The 19,241-nt window shown below is 51.0% G+C and overlaps 2 protein-coding genes across 9 annotated transcripts in view; one reads left to right on the forward strand and one right to left on the reverse strand.

Annotated features, from left to right (window-relative positions):
• Nucleotides 1-503: 503 nt before the first annotated feature.
• On the reverse strand, nucleotides 504-5,382 carry TPRG1L (tumor protein p63 regulated 1 like). The gene is made up of 5 exons (XM_026096536.2): nucleotides 5,103-5,382; nucleotides 4,914-5,005; nucleotides 3,449-3,625; nucleotides 2,670-2,823; nucleotides 504-1,899 (listed from the first exon to the last, which is right to left on the reverse strand). The coding sequence occupies exons 1-5, from the start codon at nucleotides 5,322-5,324 to the stop codon at nucleotides 1,705-1,707; spliced, it is 840 nt and encodes a 279-aa protein (XP_025952321.2). The 5' UTR covers nucleotides 5,325-5,382; the 3' UTR covers nucleotides 504-1,704.
• A 2,612-nt stretch (nucleotides 5,383-7,994) lies between these two features.
• MEGF6 (multiple EGF like domains 6) overlaps nucleotides 7,995-19,241 on the forward strand; it is a 126,467-nt gene continuing 115,220 nt past the window's right edge. For 2 of the 8 annotated variants that reach the window (XM_026096523.2, XM_026096526.2), the window contains exons 1-2: nucleotides 7,997-9,937; nucleotides 12,071-12,205. In XM_026096523.2, the coding sequence (XP_025952308.2) occupies nucleotides 9,852-9,937; nucleotides 12,071-12,205 (221 nt within the window). In that variant the 5' untranslated portion in view covers nucleotides 7,997-9,851. Of the gene's footprint in view, nucleotides 9,938-10,413; nucleotides 10,568-12,070; nucleotides 12,206-19,241 lie in introns of all 8 variants that reach the window. The other 6 variants (XM_026096522.2, XM_026096524.2, XM_026096517.2 and 3 more) reach the window with 6 other exon arrangements.

Below are 19,241 nucleotides of genomic sequence, written 5' to 3' on the forward strand. Positions count from 1 at the left end.
ATTACTTTTCTTTTCCAGACAGAGATGTTAACCACTAACAGCAGTAGTGCCAGGACTACTTCAGACTTACTACGTAGAATCTATTCAAGAAGGATCATATCTGGTACTTCAGAATGGCATGCTATACAACAGGGAACTGAAGTGGGAGCTTTTAACCCTGCTGTGTTAAGAGAGCAAACAACTGTTTAGTGTCGAACTGGAGTGGACAGTTCAGTAGGGAACAAACGGCTGGACTGTCTTTTAGCTTTCTTCTGAATAGCCGGCCACTGTATTCCCCCAAGGAAGGGAGCCCACTAGTTGGGAATTTACTGCATGTGTTTTTCTTTTGCTACTTAGCGTGAGATCTTCAGTCTCCACAAAATGAAGAATAAAGAACAATAGTTGAGTTGGAATTTAACTTTACTACAAGATTAGCAAAAGTTAAATAGATACCTCAGAAAATGCATTGAGGGGGGCATGCGGTTTGTTGCATTCATTCCATCATCACTTCCACTTTACACAAGTTTCAGAAACATACATCTACTTTATTTAAGTTCAGGAAAAATACCACTGCTGCACAGAATTTTATTCAGCATTACAGTAGCAGAGAAATGCAATGGTAAAATGACACGTAGAAGGTCATACACAGTGAAAAAGCTTGTTACAATAACCTCACGAGCAATTCTGGTTGTAATATCTCTTATGCTGCCTCTGAAACTGATTCCGTTCTCAAGATTTGTATGAGGTTAAGTGCAAGATTAAGTAAATCCAAATTGATGTACAGTGCTTAGTTTTATCTGTCTCCATTAGAAAGTCCTGCTCTGCTGTTGTCCCAAACTAGAGAAGATTTAAGAAAAATTGCTAAGAATATAAATCTAATCAAAGTAGAATTTCTTTAAGTTATAAACAGTTTTGTGTAAATAATAACTTTGAAGGCAAATGTGTTTGTGAGGCTTTTGGCTATGTTGTTTCAAGATGTCTTTATTATATGGTTGCAGCAAGAAACTGTATGTGAGAAACTTGCAAGTTAGCCTCCCTCTCAAAACTGAATCTATTACAAAAAGCTAATTATACTCAGCCATGTACTTCAGTTTATAAAGTAATAGTTCAAGTATGCTGTTTTTGAGATGGTGTAACAGTACAGCTTTAACCAAACTTGCTGACTCAGTGTTTTGCTAAAGAATGACTGACAGCTTAAATTTCCTGATATGGAATTAACCAAATGTTAAGATTACAGTAATCTTGAGCCACTAATACCTCTCTGAACAGTACAAATCAATCCCAAGCACACCACATGATTTGAGCTTGTACATAGGGATACAACTGTAATATGGCATGAACATGCTATTGTATCCTGGATGTTTGCGTGGAGTGTCTGTAGCAGAGACCAGTCACATTTAGTTAACAGGGAAGAGCGTATAGCTAGAGACGGAAGAGGAACTACCGCTGTTCACTAGCCTTGCATATGAACCAGTAAGAATTGAAAATTAGATGCAAAATACAAGAATGATGCTACCTTGTGTCCACTTCAGGCTAATCTGATGTGCATTCTAGCAATCTTTATAATAATAATCACAATACTTATGTGAACTGATGGTTCTGCAACCAACTGCTTTTATTCCCATAACTTCATTTTGATTATTGAGTATTCTGCCACACAGTGTGCTCTCTCCAGGAGACTAATTTCAAATAGCTCTGCTTTGAAAACATTAGACGCAACAAATCTTAAAATCCAATTTTGCCTCTTGTCATGGAGTAGCCAAGTTTCGCCTCGTTGTTGATGAAGGACATCAATCCCAGGTAAGTCTCAATCAGGAGAGGACGCTCCAGCACTAGAACTCCATTAGCTCTTCCTGGCAATGGTGACTCCTTATGGGCTTTCTTCACAGCTTGAATTAGTTGAGTCTTAAAGTTTTCCAGCTGAAAGAAAAGATCACTGTGATGTTTTTTCATTTTTTTACATTGTTGTGCTTTCATAGGCAAAGAGCTTCCGATGCTGAAGCGTAAAGGATTAACACTAAAGCTGTAGTTGTCTTGGAGCTTACGCTTGTAATAAATTTTAAACTGACATTTAACCTGTTATGATGCAGTTAATTTCATATATGGACACTGTCCATGTGTAAGCCTAGACACGTGAGCTAGGTGCATAAAGATTTATCAGTAACAAATATTGCTTATTGTTGGCCACATAATTCTCTTGCCCTTGTAGTTGATGTGCTGAAGTTAATGTTCCATTTTCAAGTAGAAACTCAGAGGAAAGCAACCATTTAAAAAGAAGAAAAAGACACAAGTGAAGGTTTAAATTTAGAAGCTGTAGATTAATTAACTTGCAGCCTAGATGTAGTCAAAACAAAAGTAAGAATAGCAGCAAGACGTATTTTCTTTTGAGCCTTGTGCTTTTTTTTTTTTTTTTTTTTTTTTGCATGTTTGGAAATTTCAGCTCCCTTTCTGTATAAACCAGTTATGATTAATCAGCAAAAACTGACTTGCAGCATTAGGAAAACAGTTGTGCTGCCCTGCAGAGTCAAAATTTGGAGGATGGGGACACTTAGCTTGCAGCTCTGAGTTCTGTGCCTTTGATTTAATTGCTTGCACTTGATTATTTTGAAAAGATAGAGCCGATAAATCAAAGTAGTATGCAGCCTCTGACTGTTAAAAGGCATCTAGAATAGGAGAGGTGATTTTCTTACCAGGCAAAGGGATGCAATCTTCTCATCGGCATCTGCCATTGGATGTTCGGTGAACGTGGCGTACGGAACATTTGTGGACCACGGATTCCACCGATTTATGAAGGAGGCACGACTCTGCTTGTCCCACTGAATTCTGATACCAATACCTTCTCGCCTGGTATCGAAGACAGCAGAATTGATATGGTAAGACCTGTAAGTCTTTGTGGCAAGTTTAATTAGACATGTATTGTCCGAAAAAGATGAACACTGCTTAAAACTGGAAGTTGACATTTAGTTTGATAATAGGTTTTCCTCTAGAAAAGTGTTAGCAGTAACTCAACATCTGGAAAACCTGTTACTGAAATTCTACTGCTGAAATACATAAACATGTTCTTGCAAGCTGAGTGCAGAGAGGTTAAGCTCATTAGACATCTAGGACACAAAGCCTAAAGGGTATTGCCTGTGATAAGCTACACTTAAGTATGACCTGATATTTGCACACAGCTTTCTAATAACGCTGATGTGCTGCTGCCACCTTCTGCATTATGTAATGGTGAGGAACTTCTGCTCCAAAGTCCATCGATCCCATCCTGAAAGTCCTTGAGTGACTCACTCACATGTAACTCATAGGTGTCCCAGCAAGACAGCGGCTACTCTGACTTTTTTCTAATGCAGTTTCAGTAGTTGTTTACAAAGTCAACTAGTGAACATCAACACAAGGAAGAATTCTCAAACTTGGTTAGTGATAAAGGCTGACAGTTCAAACTGTTTACAATAACGGTATTACTGTGTCAACTTACTTGTTCAGAGACTTAGGTGGGAACTCAAACTCCCCTACAGAGATGGTATCAACTGCGTTGAGTGATATTCTTGTCACGTGCTGGCACTGCAGGCTAATGAAGTCATATTTACAGATCAGAAGGGACCAATCTGTGATGAGAACGAGACGCTCCTTCTCGTTGTTCCAGTGGTCGATTCTGGTAAGAGAGCAAAGGCTGTGAGTCTGAGCGGTTTTCTTGTCTGTCTAGAACCGTTTAATAGCTTGACAAACAGAAGAGCTGCTAAGGAGAACAAACTGAAGTCTTAGTAACACCCTATTTTCCGTTACAGCCTTTGCTTTGAATCAGCCAGTCTACTAAGAGGTTGAATGCCACAACGTAAGTACAAAAATAGGAAAATATTAATATTGGAACGAGTCTGAGATCCTAAAGAGCTCTAATGCTGCCTCATGTTATGTGAGACCAAATGCTGCAGCTACTCAGCGTAAGATGGAGCAGAAGGCAGTTTCCAACAACTCCTCCAGGAAGTGCTTAATACTGTGCTATTAGCTTGATACTGTCTCCACTAAAGCGTTACTGACCATATTTGTTCATGTTCAGGGGAGAAAGTCTTCCCGTGACTAGTTTGTACGTTCAAATGCTTGTCTGTTTCTTCGGACTGTGAAAGACGTTACCTTTCTGTTACCGTCTCGCCAGCTACAGTCTTGAACCACCCCAGCTATAACATGATTTCATCCTTGGAACGACCTAGAGTAGGTCGTAGTTTCACTCTGACTGTGGTGAGCTCGGACTTTAAAAGAGCACCTTCAAAATCTGCTACTGCTTATTTTTATGGTTACCGATTTAACTGTCTTTACAAAAGTTAATAACTAAAGTTTTAATAGGAACACTAAGGTAAAGCTGGTGGTAAATCCTAACGGTGAGAGTGGGTAGGCAGGTGCCTGGAGTGAAACTTTTCCTCCATCAGTCCCCACCGGTTTGGCTGTAAGGGGCTGCGTTCGTTCCCTGCTCAGGAGTGCCTGGCCTTGCAAGCCTGGTGCAGTTTGAGTCGTGAGGAGGAGGAACGTTCAGCTAGTGCTTTGCTGCTGTCTCGGCGTCGGGCGGTATCGGACAGACATCCTTTCCGCTTTCCTCTGGTTAACTGGTGAGACGGGGAGCTAACGGGCTGTTCCTGCAGCCCCTGAGATGGTCTCTAACTTGGTGCACGGGCCGGGCTGCTGTGCAGTTTTGGTGGGGCGGATTCTGCTTTCTGTGAGGCAATTTCCAGGCTTTTGCCTAAACCACGGGTAAGCAGCAGTCCCGTGGCCGGGCCTAGCCCGGGCCACTCTGTGCACTTCTGCATCCGTGGCCGGGGCTGGTCCAAGCGTTTTAGCAGCGTTGGTGGCGGCAGGTGGATAACGGAAAGGCAGCAGTTCCCAACGGCCCGCGGCGGCAGCGCCCGGGCCGCCCTCCCCGCGCCGCGCCCGGCCCCGGCCTTGCTACTTACTCGGTGAGCAGCCACACGCTCTGCACCGGGCCGTCCTCGGCCGGCATCACCACGGCGCGGATCTCGCTGACGGCCTGCTCTATGGTGCCGGGCTGCAGCGGGAAAGGCGAGAGGTTACGCGCGCTGCCCTCCCCCCGGGGGCCGCAGCGGCAGCCGGCTGCGGGGCGGCCGGGCCGGGCCGGGCCCTACCCGGAACACGAAGTACTCCTTGAGGCGCCCGGCGCGGCTGGCGGTGCGCACGCTGAGCGGCCGCAGCCTCTGCCGCGGCGGCAGCAGGTCGCCGGGGGCGGCGGGCAGCGCCGAGGGGGCCCCGGCCCCGGCCCCGGCCCCGGCCCCGGCCGGCACCAGCAGCGCCGCCGCCGCGGGGCCCCCGGCCGCGCCGCCCTCCACCGAGTCGCGGAGCTGCAGCATCGCCGCCGCCGCGCTGCGCTCTCGCCGCCTTCCGGGGCGGGGCGCGGTGCGGGGAGGAGCCGGGCCGGGCTGGGCTGGGCTGGGCCGGGCTGGGCTGCACCGGGCTCGCCGCCCCCGCCCGCCCCCGCGCCGCCGCCCGCAGATGCAGCCGCTGCCGCGCTTCACGCCGGGGTCGAACAGCGTCAGGGGGCCGGCGGGAAGCTGTTGAAGTGCCGCAGTTCCGCAGCCTCCGGCTTCGCTGCACGTGGCGCCTTCGCGCTGCAGGAGCGCGCGCTGTGTCCCTGGCCGCTTTCCAGGGCTGCTTCACTTCGGGCCGGGGCGGGGGGGGGCGGGACGTCTTTGGCAGGCAAATGTGCTGGGAAATGGTAAAAAAGGGAAAGCATGTTACATGCGCTTGGCACACGGTGTCGGGTTTCACATATCCCCCTCTCACACGTGTGCCGTGCGCTGTGCAACCCTTACCCCCGCGAGCGTGTTCAGGTGGGAAACCTCGCCGCTGTCTTTAAGGAGACCTGCAAAGGGATTGCAGAATTCGCTTTGCGTTCGGCAACTTCTCCCAGCGTGTTCGAAGCAGGTTTTTCCATCGGTTTGCCCTCCTCTTCCCAGGCAAGCTGCCGGGATGGCCGCGGCGGAGAGCGGAAGACTGGCCGATGTCGCTGCCCCCCCGCAGGAAAAGCAGCCCCGCAGCGCGCCTGCAAGTTGTCTCCTGTCTGTGCAGCAGCCAGGGCTGTCACCGGAGCCTGGAAGCTGTGGCTGGAACTGGAATAACCCCGGGAATAACCCTTCCTTCCTCTGTCCCCGCCGGGGCTCGGGCTGCCCCCGGGAGCCCTCGCTGCCTGCCCAGCCGGGCCGCGGGCTGAGCTGCGTCCGGGAGAGGGAGCCGCGCTCCGAGCTCCGAGCGCCTCAGACCCGCTCGTCGGGGAGGAAAGGCTCCTCCCGGCCCGGCCCGGCGCCCTGGAAGCGGCCGCGTTGCGCTGCCTCCCGCGCGGGCAGCGCGGTGCCGGGGATGCGCGGGCCCCGGGGGAGCCGCTCTGCCCCCCGCCTGGAAGCGGCCGCGGAGCGGAGAGGCGGTGAGGCTGGGGGGTTCTTCGCTTTCCCCTCTGATTTACAGAGGAAGCACGGCGGCCGAGCGGAGAGGCGGTGAGGCTGGGGGGTTCTTCGCTTTTCCTTCTGCCCGGTGCTGCACCTGCCAAAGCTGTGCTTCGCATCTGAGCGGAGCATCAAGCTGCACGTGCAGAAAGGTTCTCAGGTAACGGTAGTAAGTTGTCTGCCTTTAAAAGGAGAAAAACCCCAAACTGAAACACAAAGCAACTGCAAGCAGTCCTACAGTTTCCCCGTTACAAGAATATGCTAGCCTTTAAAGGCCCGAATTTATTGTATCTTGACGTTTTCTGTGGCGTTGTAAAGCGTTTTTATGTAGCTGCCTTTCTTCTCCAGCAACAGTGAAAGACGTTGTCTTCCTGCCTGTTAGGCCTGGCAGATACTTTATTTCTAAGTGGTAACGTTAGCTGCTCTTACCCCCTTTTCTCTCTGACCTAAACGATTTATGTAACTGCTAGCATTCTGGAAGGGTTAATATATAAAAACTCATTTGCCTCAGTTTCTTCTACTTGCCATCAACTTTTGGTCGTGGCTCGCTGGTGGCTTTAGTCTCGATATCAAGTTCATAGCATGTCCTTCAGTGCTGAAATCCATCCGCATGGCACGGACTCTGAAGCTACCCAAGCTTTTTCATCTTGCTTCTTTCTCAAAGATAAAATTAAATACTAGTAAAGTGTGTTGGCCTTCTTAAAATATGCTAGTACAACTGAAATATCTTCTCTGTGTATGTCAGGACTTCGCTCTTCTCACCTCTCTGAGCCAGCCATGCCGTTCTGCTCTTCCAGCTTGCTACTTGCTGCACTAAGTTCACCATCAGGGGAGACGAGAGGGAGGTGGAAATACGAGCAAAGAGCTGTTGGAACCTCGGAGTTCTCCCTCTGGCTCCCTGGGTTCCTACCCTAGAGGTAGCGTGGCTTTTCCAGTGAGCATTGGAAGATCTGAGTTCTGTGGTCGTTTTGGCTAACAGTTTGCTTTAGGAAGATCCTGCTTTCTTATTCACTTCTTTGGGTAAACGTAAGATGTGTTTCAAGTGCAACCAATAGTTCTGTGCATTGCACTTAGAGGCTCTTACGTATCATTGCCTTCCTTTTCCGGTAAACTCTTTGTACTGTGTACGTATGTTCAGCAGCCACCAAGTGAAGATGCCTACTCGATTCTGTTTCAGACAACAAAATACGAAGTGGGGATAGGATAGTGCAAGTCTGGTCTTTTCCAGCACGGCTCAAGACCGAAACGAAATGTGTGTGGCTTTCCCTCTCTCTGATTTCCATAGGCAGAACGCAGACAGCTGTGACGCTAATTGCAACGCTCAGAAGAATGCATTGTTCTGTGAGTCTACGTTCTGAGCTGTTCGTAGAAGCCTCCTCGTTATAGCCTGGGTGTTTTGCAAAAGGTCGGTTTTGCCTACGGCTATTGCAGGGCAATGGTGCAGTGCTTATGCGCTTCCTTGGTTCCTCCGCCCTTTTGGTAAGAGAATCTGTGCCGAGAGTTTTACTGCCGCATTCCCACGGTGCTGCGTCCTTCCCGCTTCCTTTTGCAGCGGATGCGTAGGTCCCTCCTCGCGGTGGTGGCCGTAGGTGTCTCAGGCCCTTGCGGGAGGGATGCAGAGGCGCTGAGACAGGCGGGGAGCGGAGAGGGACTCGGCAGTGAGCGTCTGAGAGGGAGACCCGGGCGCTTCCCTCCCCGTTTCGTTGTTTCGGAGTGGCCAGGTGACTGTCACGGGATGCGAACGCAGCTGGATTCGGTTTGAGTCAGGAACCTGAAAATGAGCATTTCGGTGTCCTTCATCCTGAGCCAGCCAGACCATTCTCAAAAGGAGTCCAAAATAAACACACGAAACGTGCTTAGAGGCACAGCTTTCCTTTTTACCTCAAAGCCGAATGTCTGTTGCAGGCAGGACGTTTTTTTCTGCGTGCCAAGTCCGAGAGAAAAAGAAGAGAATAGCGAATAATACTTGCTCTTAAACGGTGTTTGAAAAGAGAAGGTGCAGTGCTGAAGATTAGGCTGTGCAGGCACCTCAGAAGGCTGCTGTATTTGTTGTCGCTTATACTCTGGCGAAAAGGGCCTTTTCGGGCAGCAAGGGCTGAAATAGAGTTAAATGGCAGCTACGCTCCTCAGGTGGCACAGCTGAGTCCCCAGTAAGACACTTTCCTTTTTCCTCTGTCCATCACCCTGTTTCAGTCTAATCCCTATCAACTCCTCTTTCTGTGCAGTTTCCCTTTGCAGTAGCGGAGCTGGGTAGGAGCAGGCAGAAAACAGCTTAATCTAGTTCCCTGCCTCCTCCTCTGGCCAGTGTGTTCCTCCTCCCCCGGGGACCCGATCGTTCAGCAGCACGCTGCCAGCCAAACGCAGGTTGGATTTTTCCCTGACGGTTTTGCGCGCACGTCAGAATTTCCTTGGGAAGTCATTAATTCCGGCATCTGTTAGAGCGCAGAGGAAAGGTGAAATCTCGGGGGATGTTTTCCGACCTGCTGGGGAACGGGGTTTTGGAGGGCGCGTACCAAAGTTGTCCTCGGGTAGTGCAAAAGCTGTCTTTTGAGCAACAAAAGCGGATGATCTCTGCTCCTGTTCTGCAGGGTTTCCCCCCTCCTCTCCTTGGGGTTGGACACAGCTGGTGGGAGGGATTTCTGACTGTCAGCAAGGAAAGAAAGGAGAGAGCCTGTGAGTGAAAGGAGCTAGACCTGGGGAAGGCAGCAGGAAAGTTCTGTTGCTCTCTTGAAACACAGGAAAGCTGCTCTTTGTGTCTGCGTTACTCGGTCTCGTCGCAGGAGAAAGCTGGGAAGCAGCAGCGGGAGGATGGCTTTAGCTGTGCGGCTGGTTACGTGAGGATTGTGCCTGCTTTTGGAGACGTCCTCGGGGCGGTGGACTCGTCTGTGCACAGGAGAGCACCCCTCCTCCCTCCTCCCGTCCTTCTCCGAGTTGTGTGTTGCGGTGTGAAGTGGATCGGGACTTCAGATCAGTTCAACCCACGTGAGGCTTCGCTCCCGGGCCGACCCGAGACCTTGTGAGCCATCAGGTCTTTGGACCTTGTCAAGAAGCAAATGCGAGAAGGAAAAGTCACTTCGGGGTACTTCACTACTGGCAAAGGAGCATAAGAAGCCAGGTTTGGTTTGGGGAAAAACTCAGCGTCAATCCGCCTTATGAAAATTTCCCACGGACCGAAGAAACTTGCTGCACGGAGCCCATGTGGGGGAAAGCAGCCGGGAGCGATAGGTCTGCTCTCCCCGTGAACCCCGGCCAGAATCCCTGCGTGCTCCAGTAGCGTTGTCCTTCGCAAGAGAGGGAGAAGCTGGCAAGTGGAAAGGGGAGGCAGCGATGAGTGGGGCTTTTTCAGGCATAGGAACCCGCTAATCTTGCTTGAGAAGGCTGCGAAACTTGCTAGGCACCCGCCAGAAGCACCTTGGGGAGGAGAGAGGAGCCGTTGCGATGGAGCTGCGCATGCTGGCACTGTCGTCCATCCTTGCATTGCAAATATCTTCGCCTGCTTCTGGGAACAAGCTTCAGCCCCATATGTAAGTACCAAGAAAAGAGTGTCCCCGCTGTTTCTTTACAGTAGGAAAACAATAAAGTAGAAGCAAAGTACAGTTTTTAAAAATCAATGGTGGAGGGAGAAGTGTGGGGGGGGAGAGGTCATTTTGCGCTTCTTTATCTAGCACCGAATGTACATGAAGGTGAATAGAAACCTGAAAATGTGGATAGCCATTGCTCGCAGGAGGTAATTCGCTGTTTTAACTGAAATGTTGCTGTTGTGTGAGCATGAGAGGCAATTACTGCAGTGCAAATAGTCTGACCTTTTTTCACAGAACTGCGATTTTTATTGCTCCTTGCTGTATCTCTCTCTCTCTCTCTCTCTCATTGCACTCTTCTTGCTATTTCCTTTTCTCCTTTTGCTGTTACTCTAGAAGCACTTAGTCCTTTCTTTCTAATTAAATGTTACGGTTACGCTTTGGCGTTAATCGTTTGGCTCCTTTGGAAAACTTCCTTGCAGATTTGGTCTCCTGCCAGAAGATGATGTCTCCATGCAGGGGGACGGCTCTGTTCCTTTCTGTCAACGAACCAGGCGCTGCGGAGTGAACTAACTCCAAACTACTCTCCCTAATGGTTTTAACTTTTGAATTTAGGAGAGGACTCCTTGTCAGCAGGTAGGGGTTTAGCAAAGACGCTTCTTCTCCACATGTCTGGGATTTTGTGTTTCTGCTTTGACAAGTACTTTTAGGACATCTTGGATGAGACACTAGGGATGAGACGTGTGCCAAGGTAGCAGAGAAAAGAGAATGCCAGGCCCCGGGAAGTGCCGTCGTTTCCCACAGGGCGTTGCAGACGGTGCCTGCTGGACACACACCCACTGCTTGGGGCGCACAAAAACCTCTCCTCACTGTAACAAATTACACCAAAGCGTTGCCGCTGCCAGCTTCATTTCTGTGGCTCCTTTTAGTTCTTTTTTTCGAAGTGCAGAGAGCTAAGAGCTGAGAAGTCTGTGCGTTAACAGCACAGGACATCGGGAAATACCCGTCTCTAGATTTCCTCTAATGCAAACTTTCATATTTGTTAAACGGACGAACCTGCTGCTTTCTGTCTACGGAGAAGCTCGCAGAATAAAGCAGCTTCTCTGGCGTTCTCCGTTAGCACTTGGGTCTATTATATTAGTGAACCGATGTGTGCGGGGCTTTACTAGTCGAGCGGCTCTGCAGTGGCCACATGTGGGAATGGCAAGGAGAGATTTTCCAGCAAAGCTGGCGGGGGAAACATGCCATTAATCCTAAAGGCATTTCCAGGCTTTCTGTAACAGCAGTGTAATTGAATGTCCTGCAGCAGTAAGATGCCAGCTGCAATCTCTGCTCTTCACCCTGTCCATAGTTTTTAGTTTAAACTTCTGTTATAGAAAGTATTTTTTGTGAAAACTCACAAGCCCTTTTAGAATTAGAAGTACCAGAAACAGTCCCAAATAATGAATGGCTTGTAACTCGTTAATTCAGGGACAAACATTTCCTTCTTCACTGTTAGGTAAAAACTACTGAGTCATATTCGATGAGAAAGAGTTGCAATTAGAACAGAAACAAGGCACAAATGATATTTTCCTGCTAAATCAGTCATACCCAGTGAATCTCATTTATTCATTTTAAGGAAACTGAGCAGGCTTCCTGTATCTGCCAGTGGTTCGTGGTGTGGACTTGGTCCAAACGCACCTTTTCCCTGTGTGTCGGGTTTCCCTCTGTAGAGCACTGGCTCGTGGTGGTCCCTTCGTGGGAGTTCTTCGGCGCTTAGCTGCCCCGCGCTTTGCAGAAGGTCAGATGTTATTCTTGCGCTGTATTCTTGTGCTGGGGCGAGGGCCACGCTGCGAACAGAGTGCCCTTTCTCAGGAGCACGGAACGCGGGCTCCTCACCTGGACTGGCTCCCGCGAGCTTCCAGGCGCAGGTCCGTGGGCTGTTTCACGGCCGCTGGACGAGCTACGGCTGGCCCGCACGGCACGCTTCCTCGCGCCCCTGTACGACTTCTGCATGACTTGCAAGATCTTCCTTCTCTTTCCTCCGCGTAGGATGAAGCTACCGCACCCGGTGCCTTTTTGAACTGTCCAGGCCGAGTGCGTCGCGCCCGTCCCTGAGCAGCGTGCGCGTTCCAGTAAACATCTGCTTCTCTGCGACAGGCCGAACGTTTGCGCGGAGCAAGAGCTGGCGATAGTGGGGCGCAGGCGGCCGTGTGTCCAGGCCTTCCCTCGTGTGGTCAAAGTGTGGAAGCAAGACTGCGGAGGACGGCTGTGGTGCGCCGGCTACGAGCGGAGGTACGTGCTCCTTCCCCAGCTTCGTTTGCCCTTGCGTGACGAGAACTGATTCTTGCTCAAGCGGGAAGGGAGCTTGTTGCGGTGAGCGTGGCGTCTGCGCCTGGCAGGCGTGCGCGTACGTGCAAAGGCGAAAGGACAGCGCTTCCGCGGCAGCTGCACGCTCAGCTCGCGTATCGCCGGTGAGGCCAGGCGGGGTCTGGCTGGAAGGAGGTGAGACCCGCTGGGACCGTGACAAGTCCCCCACACCTCTGTGCTCGTCATTCCCCCCGCTGCTGCCCGGGCCACGGTATGGCGCTGGAAATGGTCTCAGTAAGCGTCCGGCGCCCTCTGAGAAGTCTTGGTGACCAGGCAATTTGCTCTCTGCCATCCCCAGCAGCTTTCCAGGGGGAGAGGAGAAAATACGCAGGATGCACAAGTGCTTTATTAAATGGTACTCAACCCATTTCGGCAAAGATGTTTGGTACCCGGCTTTCAAAGGGTCTCTGGCATTAGGGTAACGCAACAGTTCGCTGAGGGGCCGACTCAAACAGAAAGCCATGCGCAGAGACACCGCTGGCTCTGAAGCCACAAATTAGCTGTAAGTAACAGAGCTGTTTAATTAGATGTTTTTCTTGGCCAAAAGCAGGAGAATCTGGGAGATTCTGTAAAGCCCATGTGCATCTGGCTCGAGGGGGTTCTGCCCCTACCTGGGATCCTCGCGGGTGGAGCTGGCCGGGACGACCACCTCCGCTGGCACTGGGAGCACAGCAAGAGAGAGCACCGTGACCAAGGGGAGGGCACGCTGCCAGAAACGCTGCACTGCGCGAAAGAGAAACCGAGAGCTGTCAAGTTTGAAGACCGTTTTACCATGTCTAAACATCTGACGATGTAAATGGTACGTTTAAATGTTCACATGAAAATGTCCAAGTCCTTACGCAGCATCCAAGATGCTATGGAGGGAAATTCTCATTTGCCTCATCCAAGCTGCCGCATCTTTAGGAAAGCTGCATTCTTCCTGCTTCCCAAGTATATAGTTAGGAATCTGGAGGCAGAGTGGAATTTAACTCACTGTCTCGGTCTGTATTTACTCCTTCCAGCCTGCTAATAGGAAAAGCATACTTGATTTCATAGTTCAAACTGAATGGATATTATTCATTTTGTAATGTGTCTGTCCTGAGACCTTGGCACGTAAGAAATCAATGAAAACATGCTGCAGAATAAAATTGGAGAAGCCGTTGTAAAAGTCGCTGGATGCTCTCGTTCACACATCTCCTTCTCTCTGCTCGGTTCCTTTCTTCTCTGTCCCTCTAAAAGCCTGCACGTTCTCAGTGCCTCCTGGGATCGACGAGTTCAGACAGCGTTGAACCGCCAGGAAAAGTGAGTTGTAGGACGCAGTCTGCCCTCTGAATAGGCTCCTCTTGGACCTGGCAGCTCTGAGGGTCCGTGCAGACCTCCGTCCCCGGCTTTTCCTCCGAGCTAGTCGGAGGTGAACCAGTGCCGCCCGAGCCGTCCGGCTCTTCCTCGTCCGCGGAGCTGCTGGAAGCCTGGGCAGCGCACGTGGCTGCTCCGTCCCGCTTGTGCACGGCTGCGCGCCCCGGCTGATCGGCTGCTGCAGCCCGAGGGAGGGGGGAGCCTCCAGGAAACGGGCCCTGAAAGCACTTTCACCAGAAAAAAGAGCCGTGTTTCCTGCTGAGCACCCTCGTAATCACAAAACGCGTCTGGAAACGGTACGGAAAGCTGCAGTCCGCACTGAAGGAATTTCTCGAGAGGGTTTGGGGGGCATCTGCACGCAGTACGTGCTGCAGGAGCACCCCGACAGCCCGAGTTTGGACAGCGTGTTGGTTTCTGCGGAGAGTCATGTCGAGGACTGGGACCGGATTTAAACTGCCAGCATTAGAAATCAGTTTGAGCTGGAAAACACATCTTTTGGGGGGACAGTGGGAGAAGAAAGGATAAGAAAATTAATACGGTCCCATTTTCATTAAGTCTCCTCCAAGCAAAGACTTTTGAGTAATCAGAAAACTGATAGGATTAGCTGAAGCAGGTTCTGTGCAAAAGTATCACAATCAGCCAAACCATGAAAATTCAGTCAAGGGGCATGCCTCGAGGTTTTGTTTCTCTCGATTCAAAGGTAAGGAGGTTTTACAAGAATATCTAAATCTTGAAATATCACAGATTTTTTGGAAAGCTCATGAGCATTTTGGTTTTGGATTTTTTTACAAATTAAGACTTGTTTGGTTCTTGTGGAGAGTTCCTGTATTATCTTCATGACCTAATTTATATCTTCACTTTAGATTTGTGACCTGCTGTGATGAAGGAATTAGTATAAGAAATGGGTGTTGGTCAGAAAGAAGAACTTCCAGAACTGTCAATATACGTATCCATTTACTTGTAATTAGACGTAGAAACCAGCATCCAGACCCCATCCGCACTTGAAAACAGTGTGTCTTTTTTTTTTTGAAACAAAACTCAGACATCAGGACCCTATTAAAAGAAGTCGTTGGCTCAGGAAAGGTGGACAGTGAGAATGCAGGAGCTTTGGGCAGCTGCTGTTGCCCTCTTAGACATACGCACAAGTTTTGCTGTTGTCTGATTTAAAGGTTCTGAACTGCAGTTGTGCTTGACGAATTAAACCCCTCCTTTCTGAAAGGCTGCCTGGAGTTACAGCATACATCTGCTCGTTCGATAGCTCCCGAAGAGGTGATGTCTTCAAAAGGCACTTTGGTTCTTTCAGAATTTACCAAAAGAGACCTAGCGCGCAAGGACGGTGCCTAAACCAGGGCTCGTGTCGGAGCAGGGGAGCACTGAGCTTTCCTTTGCCCTGGGAAACCGGAGGGCTGCCGGAAGGCTTGAGGGCTCGGCGTCATTCGAGGGAGTGGGTTCGTTCTTTGAGAGATGGTTCGTTGTAACACGTGTGCTGTTGCTGAATCATTCCTGCAAAACGGCTGAACGGTGTCTGTCCGACTGTTCTTGGAGAGGGGGGAGGTGGTGTTGCCGGGCAGTAACCGCGGGTTCTCTGCGAGTCCATTTGCCGCCGTGGCAGCTGTGTATTTGCCTACTCTGTCCTTGGTTTTCACTCCAATCGTCAGCCAACAGTGGTCTCGCTGGTCAAAACCTCCCAGTCTTTATGAACAGCGTTCCTGTTTCTGCTTAGATAACCGAAATGTTTAATGGTTTCATTGCTAATTGGCTGTTAATCTCCAACTTTCTCCTGGGATGGCCTTGGCTATAGAGTCTCGGGGCAAAACCCTCTGCCGTACTGTGCAGCGGTTTGGCCTGCTCGGTGCATTGGCCCCTTCTGGCTTTTAATCCTCTGAGCCAATAAATACTACATGCTGCCGCTGGCGGGCTGCGTCCAGCTGGCACTGGGAAGCCGGAACGCAAGGTTTGCTGGGGTAGGAGGAGAGGAGCGCAGGATGCTGTCGGCAGCTCAGCTGTGGTCTTCAGCTGCTGCTGGCACGGCGGCGTGGAGTTTGTTAGCAGCAGACACATCAGCGGTCACCTCTAAGGCCGGAACACCGCTGGAGAAGGCTGTTCGCTTGGCTGTGGATGGAATCGGTTAAGAGGATGGGCTGGCACGGTCGCGAGAGGAGAGCGCGACTTTATCTCTGAGATGAGGCAGTTGTGCCGGAGTCGCTCCGGTGGCTGCCGTGATGATGGCAGTTAACCGGGCACTGGCTCTGGTGCAGAGCTGCAGGGTTTCCTTTCACGTGGCCTAACTGGGTCCCGCGTAAGAGCAGCGTGGAGTTACGCCTGCACGTGTCAGAAATGAATCTGAATGCGCTCTAAGTGGAAAACTGATGCAGATGTTCAGCTAATCGTAGTATCCTATGAGTAGTGAAGAGGCCTTAGCAGAGGGCTGGGAGACGAAGCTGGAGAAGGCTGTGGATGGAGGACTGCGAATACGCGCAGCAGTGCAAGTAATGAACTTTTCTTATCCGCACTGAAGTCCGGACTGCAATGGCACCGTCTTCTTCTGTAAGCCATCTGCTTTCCCTGCCTCCTTAAACAGTTACAAGCCTTTGCAAAATAATAGTAATAGTAGCAGTGGTAATAATAGTGGTGATAATTCCAAGGAAGCATCTTGGACTAGAGGCAGCTTTTAAGTCTAGAGTTTAGGAATTCCTCCTAAGCTGTAATTGCTGGTAATTATCTCGGTGATGATATCTGCGCAGTGGTAATAAAGCAGCAAACAGTCTGTCTTTTGACTCTGTTTTAAGAGAGGACTTTGAAATGACGGGTGCCTTGTCTGCCTCTACTTCAAAGCCTGGGGATTCCTCAGTCGCAGATGCTCCTCTAAGCTCTTTAGCGCATGCTTTGGACACTGTAAATCAAGGGGCTAAACCAAGGCAATTTCGTCATATTACGAATATCTGAATAGTCTGGGGCAGCAGCTCAGTCGGTGCTAAACACACGGAGCTGAACCGCAGAGGTGCCGTGAGGGAGGCTGGGATTTAGCCCGTGGGATTTTAAAAGGCCGACGTGGTCAAAGGAGTTTCAGCAAACCTTTCCTCGGGCGGGAAGCTGTCCCGTACCTCTTTGCTCTGCACTTCTTTCGGGAGCTCCCACCGCAGCTAGTTTAATCCGCCAGACTGAAGACCTCATGCCAGGCTCCCTCGCTCCGAGCGATTTAAGCCCCCGGTGCGCCCGGCTCCGGCGTTCCCGGGATGTCACGGCCCCCGTCTCCCGCCGGAGCGGCTCCCGCCGGGCCGCGCTCCGGCAGCGGGGGCTGGGGAAGCGCGGCAGCAGCCTCGGGAGCCTCGGGACGGCGGCGAGGAGAGCGCGGCGCCTGCTCCTCCTGCTCCTTTCCCCGGCGCGGGGGTTAGGGCTCCCGCCCGGCACGGGGCAGCTCTCCGCAGGGGCTGCAGCACCGGCGGCTGTCGAACTGCAGTTAGGACGTGCGTCTGCGCCCGGAGTTGTGACGGCTCGTAAAAACCAGCGTAAACCCTGCTGCGCGCTGCTGCGGTGGCCTCGCTCACGGGTGCGTTCATCTGGGTCCGACCTGAGCCGACGTGGTGAAACACACGTGCCTTAGGACACAGCCCTGCTAGCTCGGAGACTAAAAACTTGCTTCTTAGCGGATAAACCCAGCACTTTGGGGCTGCACTTTGAGTCGTTCCTGGTGAAGTTCTGTTTTCGCTCCTCTCCTGACGCTGCTAAGTTAAGTAACAGCAGAATTTAGCTTTGCTTAGCCCTCAGCAATGAAACTTGGAGGAGTGGCAGCACTGTCCCGGAGGGACTGGACATCAGCTCTCCAGCAGCAGGGCACAGCAGCATTTTTTAAGCCCGGGTTTCATTGGTTCTGGCTCATTCAAACTTTTCTGTGCCAGAGACTCCTTAAAACACAAAAGAAAACAAACATTGTAGATGAAGTATCTCCTCCTAGCCTGTAACATCCCGGTATGCACAGGCCACTGAGGCTGTCAGAACATTTGCATCTCACCGAGACCCGCTTGGATTAACTTACGGATCCGAATCGTCAGCTCGACCTCGTGGAGGCTGGCGGAGACGAGGCGGTTCAGGGCGCTGCGGGGCGGGAAGGAGCCCCGGCTGGTGCGGAGCCCTCCTGCGCGATCGCGCCCTGCGAAATGTGAACGAGGGGCGAGCAGGCGGTGCGTTTGCACTCGGCTTCGGCACTTGAGATGTTCCTGTTTCTCGTCGTCTCGTGAGGGATGTGGAAAGGAGGGTGCAGTACCAGCTTCGTGTCGCCGCGAGAGCACTCGTTTCTCGTATTCCTCATCTCCGACTAAGATTAATTGATTTTACAGAGCTCGCGGTTTATCCCCTGTTTATCTTCCAGGAGAAAAAAAAATCTTTATTTTTTTCAGCCCTTTTGCGTGGTATCTGCTTGTGTCTGAGAAATGCCTCTGAACTCGTACTCTCACGTATAAAAATGTTATATATAACAATAGCAGAGCTGGGCAGCGTGCTGCTTTATCCGCATTCTCATGCTTGAAAAAGGCAGCTCATGTGAGTTCCCGAGGATGGAAAACCTCAGTGCTCCGTACCTGTACTCTGTCTCCGCCTTTTCATGGGACACATTTTCCTCGTCATGTCTGAGCTTTTGCAGGGCAGAAGAAAACTGCTGCCTGCTGCCACACCGTCTGTCTGATTCGGGATGAAAAACGCGTGTTTTGCGGAATTGCCTGAGCCGCAGGATACGGGGACGTCCTTGATATCCTCGCCCAGGAGCGGGTAATCTTTCCCTTCTGCCGGGAATGCTTTTCGAGTTAACGCTCCCCCAGCTACAGCGTGTTACTTCTGTGCTTGGTGCCGCGCGGTGCCGCAACACTGAACGCCCCGGGCTGGCAGAGCTCCTGCTTCCGAGAGGATCCAGATGGATCTGAGCTCGATTGCTCGCTGCGCTGGTGCCGGAGTGGCTGCAAATTGCTTTCTCAGCTGCTTCTGCAGCACGGTTATTTCCTCCTTAATTTGTTAACAGCTTGTACAAAAACTGGTGTCTGCTTTTGTTTTCCTCAGCTGTGCTTCCATATGCCGATCGACGGAGAAGAATAGCTGCAGATTTCCTTCATGGGCTTCAATGGTTCACCGTAATGTAGGATTTTTTTGGAGAAACATTCAGACAAAACCAAACAACTAGAACGAGTTAGGATAAATATTTTCAGTGGGCATGTACAACACGTCTGCTTTGCCAGATATTTGTTGTTGTTTGTCTGATTTGCTCCGGTGGAGTAGTTTCAAGTTGTGCCAAAGTATCTTTTCAAAAATCGGCTTCAAAAGTTTTGTCTCTGTTTTGGTTTTCTCACGCGCCCGACACGACGTTTCCGGGAAGAAGGTGTCACTTCTATGTGCTTACGTTTCGGCTCGCTGCCCGTGCCCCTACGCCGCTCCCGCCCTGGAAGGAGCTGCCGCAGGCGCCCGACTGCCTCGGCACGAGCTCTGCTGCGCAAAGCGGCTCGGCAGAGCTTCCCGGGCGCCGGCAAAGGCTGCGCGGCAGCCGCTGCTCCCGGAGAGGCCGCGGGGCCCTGCTGCCAGCTCCGGGAAAGAGGTTTCCTCTAACTGTGCAGAAACACCAGAAAGAGGCGTTTGGGTTTGG

Source organism: Dromaius novaehollandiae, chromosome 24 (genome assembly GCF_036370855.1).
Source record: "Dromaius novaehollandiae isolate bDroNov1 chromosome 24, bDroNov1.hap1, whole genome shotgun sequence".
NCBI classification, from domain to species: domain Eukaryota; kingdom Metazoa; phylum Chordata; class Aves; order Casuariiformes; family Dromaiidae; genus Dromaius; species Dromaius novaehollandiae.